Source organism: Staurois parvus, unplaced genomic scaffold (assembly GCF_062004578.1).
Source record: "Staurois parvus isolate SC_StPar_1 unplaced genomic scaffold, SC_StPar_1.0 ptg001090l, whole genome shotgun sequence".
Classification (NCBI taxonomy): domain Eukaryota; kingdom Metazoa; phylum Chordata; class Amphibia; order Anura; family Ranidae; genus Staurois; species Staurois parvus.
Window position 1 is genome coordinate 4,615,247 of NW_028318886.1, and position 7,896 is coordinate 4,623,142.

A 7,896-nucleotide genomic window follows, 5' to 3' on the forward strand; every position below is an offset into this window, starting at 1 on the left:
AATCCACATACAAAAGGCACACAATGGAAGAGTAGAATGGTGTGCTGGATAGGCAAGGCGGTGTTCCTTGAGGCAGTGCGATCTTCATATACATGCAAGACCCCTTCTATGAATGCATGTCTATGACTAGGTGACAACTGCGTGTGACAAGCAGAGAAATGAGAACATATAGCTGGTAATATATACAGCCAATACAAAACGCAGTTTGCAAAGCCAAGTAATATATAGCAAGCAGTCAGCAACCATCCACCATTGTTCGCACCAACAAAACTAGCAATCTATCTGGTTGCTATGGCAAACTGTGCCTTGCTCCTCCCACTGCCATCATAAATATGTACGCATTATTGTTTGACATGGTGTGCTATAAAAAGGTAAGTCTGGAGACTTAAAGAAAAAGGGAAGTGGATGCATGCCCCTATCAGCCAATCGGCTTGCGTATTTCATCTTCTGTGTGGGGCGAACGCCATGGGGACCAGTTCTAGTTTCCTCTGTCCTGGTTTCAACCCCCCCCCCAAAAATAAGCAGAAGAGCTGAGATTATCTGCATTAAAACTAGAACAAAGGAATGTAGAAGAGTTGCCATGGCAACCAATCCAATGCCAACTGTCGATATTCTACTGGAAGTTAGAAAATAAAATGACCTATCCACAAGCTATATAATACTCTGCTCTATAATAAGTCATATAATATATTATTACATGCTGTCTGTTTTTTCTAATGGATCCAGACGGAACACATTGCATCTCTATGGGTGGGCGAATGTAAACAGATGTGAGTCTGTTTAAAGTTGACCACATCCAACTCCGTTCAGGTCCACAAACACAAACTGAAAAGATCTGCATTCATTTCTTGGTGAGCACTGATGAGAATGAATGCACATCAGTCCATGTCTGCCCCCCCATCCCATAGAGATCACAAGGGTCGGTTTTCACTCCATCACAAGATGGCGGAAAAATCCATCCTCTTCTGATCTGACGTGGAACGGAGGACAGCCATGTGAAAGGACTCCAGGTGATCTCCCAAACTCCCATGGAAGAGACCATGTGGTCAATTTTATAACAATGGTCATTTGACCTGTTGCCAGGACAAGTCCTGGGAAATATTTTACAGCCTTTGGCCATGTATACGTTTAAATATGGAGGCTCCCATTGCTGATCTCCTGAAAGTATCTGTTGGTCCTCCAGCTGCAATCATTCCTGAATCAATTACAAAGAGCAAGTATGTAGCTAGTGACATCATAGTGAAATACAAGAAGAAAGCCAGGCAGTTGGTATTTTCAGGAGGGCAGCGTATGTATTACTTCCACAGCCAGATTCTTGGTACATCTAGCGATTATAATCAGGAATCATAGGAATGTCAGAATATGAGTTCATGAGCAGAATATTTAGGGTCTACTTATATCTCTGTGTGCATAGAGATGATGTTTGGCAGGTGCGTTATCAGGCATCAACATGACTCTTGTCTTGCATTAGCATGCATTCTTCATTTATAATTGTGGATAGGGTAAACAATCATTGACCAAGGCTGGTTAATAACTGCTGCCAATGTACAAAAATGCATGTTATAGGAGTTATGATGTGCTGCTATTGAGTTCTAAAATGCAGACAAAATCAGACATGTATATTAGATTGTAAGCTCCAAGGAGCTCTAACCCTCTTGTATTAAACTGTGTTGTTGCTGTATTGTCACCTACTATATTGTAAAGTGCTGAGCAAACCAATGAGATGTAACATGGCCCACACCAATCAATGAGATGTAACATGGCCCACACCAATCAATGAGATGTAACATGGCCCATACCAGTCAATAAGATGTAACATGGCCCAGACCAGCCAATAAGATGTAACATGGCCCATACCAGCCAATAAGATGTAACATGGCCCAGACCAGACAATAAGATGTAACATGGCTCATACAAGCCAGTAACAAGCAGCGTGGCTCATACCACCCAGTAGGATGTAAAGTGGCCCACACCGGCCAATAAGATATGAAGTGGCCCATACCAATCAAATGGATGTAAAAGATGTAACTTGTACCAGCCAGTAATCTGTAATGTGACCATACCAGCCAATAAGATGTAACATGGCCCCTACCAGCCAGTAAGAAGGAACATGGCCAATACCAGCCAATAAGATGCAACATGGCCCATACCAGCCAGTAGGATGTAAAGTGGCCCATACCTGCCAATAAAATGTGAAGTGGCCATACCAGCCAATAAGATGTAAAAGATGTAACTTGTTCCATAACATTAAATAAGATGTAAAGTGTCCCTTACCAGCCAGTAATCTGTAATGTGACCATACCAGCCAAATAAGATGTACTATGGCCCATACCAGCCAGTAAGAAGTAACATGGCCCATACCAACCAATGAGATGTAACATGACCCATACCAGCCAGTAGGATGTAACGTGGCCCATACCAGCCAGTAGGATGTAAAGTGGCCCATACCAGCCAATAAGATGTAATATGTCCCATAACAGTAAATAAGATGTAAAGTGGCCCATACCAGCCAGTAAGAGGTAACATGGCCCATACCAGCCACCAAGATGGAACATGGCCCATCCCAGCCTGTAGGATGTAAAGTGGCTCATACCAGCCTGTAGGATGTAAAGTGGCCCATACCAGCCAGTAGGATGTAACATGTCCATAACAGTAAATAAGATGTAAAGTGGCCCATACCATCCAATAAGATGTAACATGTCCCATAACAGTAAATAAGATGTAAAGTGGCCCATACCAGCCAATAAGATGTAACATGTCCATAACAGTCAATAAGATGTAAAGTGGCCCATACCAGCCAGTAAGAGGTAACGTGGCCCATACCAGCCCACAAGATGTAACATGGCCCATACCAGACTGTAGGATGTAAAGTGGCCCATACCAGCCAGTAGGATGTAACATGTCCATAACAGTAAATAAGATGTAAAGTGGCCCATACCATCCAATAAGATGTAACATGTCCCATAACAGTAAATAAGATGTAAAGTGGCCCATACCAGCCAATAAGATGTAACATATCCATAACAGTAAATAAGATGTAAAGTGGCCCATACCAGCCAGTAATAGGTAACGTGGTCCATACCAGCCAACAAGATGTAACATGGCCCATACCAGCCTGTAGGATGTAAAGTGGCCCATACCAGCATGTAGGATGTAAAGTGGCCCATACCATCCAATAAGATGTAACATGTCCCATAACAGTAAATAAGATGTAAAGTGGCCCATACCAGCCAGTAAGAGGTAACGTGGCCCATACCAGCCAACAAGATGTAACATGGCCCATACCAGCCTGTAGGATGTAAAGTGGCCCATACCAGCCTGTAGGATGTAAAGTGGCCCATACCAGCCAGTAGGATGTAACATGGTCCATAACAGTAAATAAGATGTAAAGTGGCCCATACCAGCCAATAAGATGTAACATGGTCCATAACAGTAAATAAGATGTAAAGTGGCCCATACCAGCCAATAAGATGTAACATGGTCCATAACAGTAAATAAGATGTAAAGTGGCCCATACCAGCAAGTAATTTGTAAAGTAACCATACCAGCAAATAAGATATACTATGGCCTATACCAGCCAGTAATCTGTAATGTGACCATACCAGTCAATAAGATTTAAAGTGGCCCATACCAGCCAATAAGATGTAACAAGGCCCATACCAGCCAGTAAGACGTAAGTGGCCCATACCAGCCAATATGATGTAAAGTGTTCCATTCCAGCCAGTAGGATGTAAACTGGCCCATACCAGCCAATAAGATGTAATGTGGCCCACACCAGCCAGCAAAATGTAACATCTCATTCCCCCAATATAGAATTAAGAATGAAAGCTACCATTTGATTGCTGCTAAGGGTACCATCCTCCCATCTCCTTTGCCCTAGATTTAATGAACCAGCTTTTTACTAGGATTCAACTGCTCCCTCCCTGCCACTGTTAGCTGAGGCTACTAACCTGTACTGCACTATCACTACCCCTGGGAGTTGGGGGATGACCGGTTGTTCACACTTAACCAATGGAGTGTATGACGGAGCTGACAGATTCCATGCGGTAAAACCTGCAGCCAAGAAAGTAAAGGTGTGGTTGAGAATGAAATTTCAGCTGTCATTTTCCAGCCCAGATTATAAAGACCTTTAGCATGCAATTGGTGGCTCTGAGCATTAACCCTCTCCTTCCCTTGTTCTAGCCTTTATCAGTCAGTCTATAAGCAACAAGCAGGGCAATATAGAGAACGTTCATCATGTGAATATACCGTATCGTAAGTGCAATAAATAAAACACTTCCAGGCTAACATAGCGCATTAAAGAGCAATGTGTAATACCCAGTCATCAGTATACTGTAGCCATTTAAAGATGGAAGCAGATTGGTTACTACCTCTCTCTTAAAGCTGTGCGTTTATTTGAGAAGCTAGCAAATATATACTACAATATATAATAGATCGATGTGTGTGAATGAAATGCTAACATTGCTTGTGTATGAAAGAGTGAGCAACCCTGATGTGTGTCGGACCCAGCAGGGTGCATCTCTAATCAGCAGTGTGCATTCATTAGCGGCAGTGCAGTGTGTGTGCGATTGCATGCAGCGCTGTGTGGATGTGTGACACTCCTCTTTTGTCAGGATCCTGCTCCCCTCCTCCTATGTGTGTCACAGTAACCCCATCTGTTCACCACCAGCCAGACATGACACTTCAGTCTACATGATCCATCTATAATGACAAGCCTGCCCAGCATCCCCGATAAAAAAAAAAAAAAAAAGATCTCACATCCTGACATCACCTGGGCAACATCCTCCGCACCCAGCAACACCCTGGAAAATCCACTGCATGCAGCTGGCGTGATCCTCAGTGCAGAGCCATCTATGTTATGTAACCTCATCCATACTGAATCACCACTACTGTGCACTTGACTGTGGACAGGGAGTCAGACAAAGACGGTTCACAAATATCTGTCATTACTCAACTCACCAAGGATCGTCTATTACCACCATCCGGCATTTAAACCCTCCACTGAATTCATTGTGATACTGGACCCTGCAACTGACACAGTCTATTCTATAAGGGTCACCCAACTGGCTTTGGGAATTTCAAGGCTAGTCAGGTATTGCCATTGCAGCTCCAAGCTATGATCCCCCATTTCTTGCTTTACCTGCTGTATTCTTCATAAAATACATGGAAATTCTAGCAGTTAGAGCAGCCTCTCAACCTTAAAATCCCAGAGGAACCCCTTCAGGTCTCCAGAAACCCTTATTAAAACCAATTAATCGAGGGCCAATGGCAAAAGCTCCCTTTATAGTGGTGGTCAATAGGAAGGAGGCAACCCTTACACTGGGGGTCAGTAGGAAGGAGGCAACCCTTACACTGGAGGTCAGTAAGAAGGAGGCAACCCTTACACTGGGGGTCAGTAGGAAGGAGGCAATCCTTACACTGGAGGTCAGTAAGAAGGAGGCAACCCTTACACTGGGGGTCAGTAGGAAGGAGGCAACCCTTACACTGGGGGTCAGTAGGAAGAAGGCAACCCTTACACTGGTGGTCAGTAAGAAGGAGGCAACCCTTACAGTGGTGGTCAGTAGGAAGGAGGCAACCCTTACACTGGTGGTCAGTAGGAGGGAGGCAACCCTAACACTGGCGGTCAGTAGGAAGGAGGCAACCCTTACACTGGTAGTCAGTAGGAAGGAGGCAACCCTTACACTGGTGGTCAGTAGGAGGGAGGCAACCCAAACACTGGCGGTCAATAGGAAGGAGGCAACCCTTACAGTGGTGGTCAGTAAGAAGGAGGCAACCCTTACAGTGGTGGTCAGTAGGAAGGAGGCAACCCTTACAGTGGTGGTCTGTAGGAGGAATGTAAGCTTTGCATTACTGGTCAGCATGAGGAATGTAACCCTTAAAGTGGTGGTCATTAGGAAGAATGCACCCCCACCAGTAGTGGTCAGTGGGAAGAATGCAACACATACATTAATGGTCAGTAGGAAGGAGGCTACCCTTACACTGGTGAACAGCAGAAAGGAGGCAACCTTTACATTGGTGGTCAGTAGGAAGAATGCAACCCTTACAGTGGTGGTCATCAAGTAGGATGCAACCCTTATATTTGTGGTCAGCAAGTAGAATGCAACCCTTATATTAGTGGTCAGTAAGAAGAATGCAACCCTTACAGTGGTTGTCAGTAAGAAGAATGCAACCTTAACAGTGGTTGTCAGAAAGAAAAATACAACCCTTATGTTGGTGGTCAGTTTTAAGAATGCGCCCACCAATAAAGAGTGGAAAGAATTCAACCCTTTATTGGTGGTCAATAGGAAGAATGCACCCCCTACAGTAGTTGTCAGTAGGAAGGATGCACCCCTTACATATGTGATCAGCTGAAAGAATGTAACTCTTACATTGGGGGTGAGTTAGAAGGACATAAACCCTGCATTGATGGTCAGTAGGAAGAAGGCACCCCCCCCCCCTACAATGGTGGTCAGTGGAAAGAATTCAACCCTTATATTGGAGGCCACTGAGAAGACTGCAAGCCTAACATTGATAGTCAGTAAGAAGAATGCAAGCATAACATTTGTGATAAAGAATGTCTCCCTTAGAGAGGTGGTTGGTAGGATGAAGACAACACTTACATTGGTGGTCATAAGATAAATTGTGACCCTCATACTGGTGGCCAGTAGGAAGAGAGCAACACTTACATTGGTGGTAAGTAGAATGCAACCTCTAGAGTGGTGGTCAGTAGAAAGAATGCCTTCATACAGTGGTGGTCAGTAGAAAGAATGCCTTCATACACTGGTGGTCAATAGAAAGAATGCCTTCATACACTGGTGGTCAATAGAAAGAACGCCTTCATACACTGCTGGTCAATAAAAAGACTGCCTTCATACACTGGTGGTCAGTAGAAAGAATTCCTCATACAGTGGTGGTCAGAATGCTCCCCTTAAAGATAGTCACTAGTGTCCTGCAGCAGGCTCTGCCAAGTGGCATTGGCCCCAGAACTATGCAGGCACCATCAAACCTGAGGTCATCCAGCCACAGCTCAAGGAACCCCAGCATTATCTTGAGGAACCCCTTGTAATGGCTGCATCGTATAATAAGATCTGGAGGTGCCAGATCTTAGATCTTGCCGGTGGTGTACCAGAGCAATAAATAAGCAGGTGGATCAATCAATTAAACAGCAATAAAAACCTAAGGGGTCTATTCATCAATCACACATGATTCACGCAACATTCACTAAGAATTAGGTCATTTTTTGAATGGAATCTTGTGTGAATCTTGAGTAAACACTGATAAATAGATATTTAGGTCATCTGATCTTTTCATTTTCTTATGAAGATATGCCGGTACCTGCATTGTCCTCCATGGAGCAGGTTCTTGGTGGTTCTGTATCATGTGAACAATGCATGGGTCAGTGCACCCCTCCATAGTGGTATCCCCATACAACCCTACATGTAGATGGGTGGAGGAATCCATACCCCCTCCTGATCACCCTCCTGTATGTATGGTACCTGTAGACAATGCAATACATGGGATCATCTTGCAGCATCCTGACAGCTCCATACCATGACACACCTACCCCCTTCTACAGGACATCCTCTATCCACGGATGGAGCATGGACCCTCCACACAGCTCTGTCCTGGCAGATCGGTGCCCCGAGGGCTCTGCACGGTCCCCCCGCCCCCCGATGCCAGTTTCAGGACCCCGACTCACCGTGATGCGAGGAATGTTCTTCTTGCCCTGGTAAGACATGTCGGAGGCTCTCCCCTCGGTACCGGGCGGGGGAACTGGCGGACACAGGAGCGGTGCTGTGGACGGAGGGTGCTGAGGAGGAGGCGGAGGAGGAGGATGAGGATGCGCTGCCCCCGATCTCCCGACACCCGGGCTGTGCAATAAAGGACTTGCAGCAGGAGGCAGTGCGCACGCGCCGT

General features: G+C 45.1%; 1 protein-coding gene across 2 annotated transcripts in view; it reads right to left on the reverse strand.

The window, feature by feature from the left end:
• The window catches only part of DPYSL2 (dihydropyrimidinase like 2), a 148,410-nt gene that overhangs the window by 98,910 nt on the left and 41,604 nt on the right, over positions 1-7,896 (reverse strand). Inside the window, exon 1 of one of the 2 annotated variants that reach the window (XM_089658733.1) lies at positions 7,679-7,890. The exons of the other annotated variant lie outside the window; for it this stretch is intronic. Coding sequence (XP_089514859.1) covers positions 7,679-7,717 — 39 coding nt within the window. The 5' untranslated portion in view covers positions 7,718-7,890. Of the gene's footprint in view, positions 1-7,678; positions 7,891-7,896 lie in introns of those variants that run through there. 2 annotated transcript variants of the gene reach the window in all.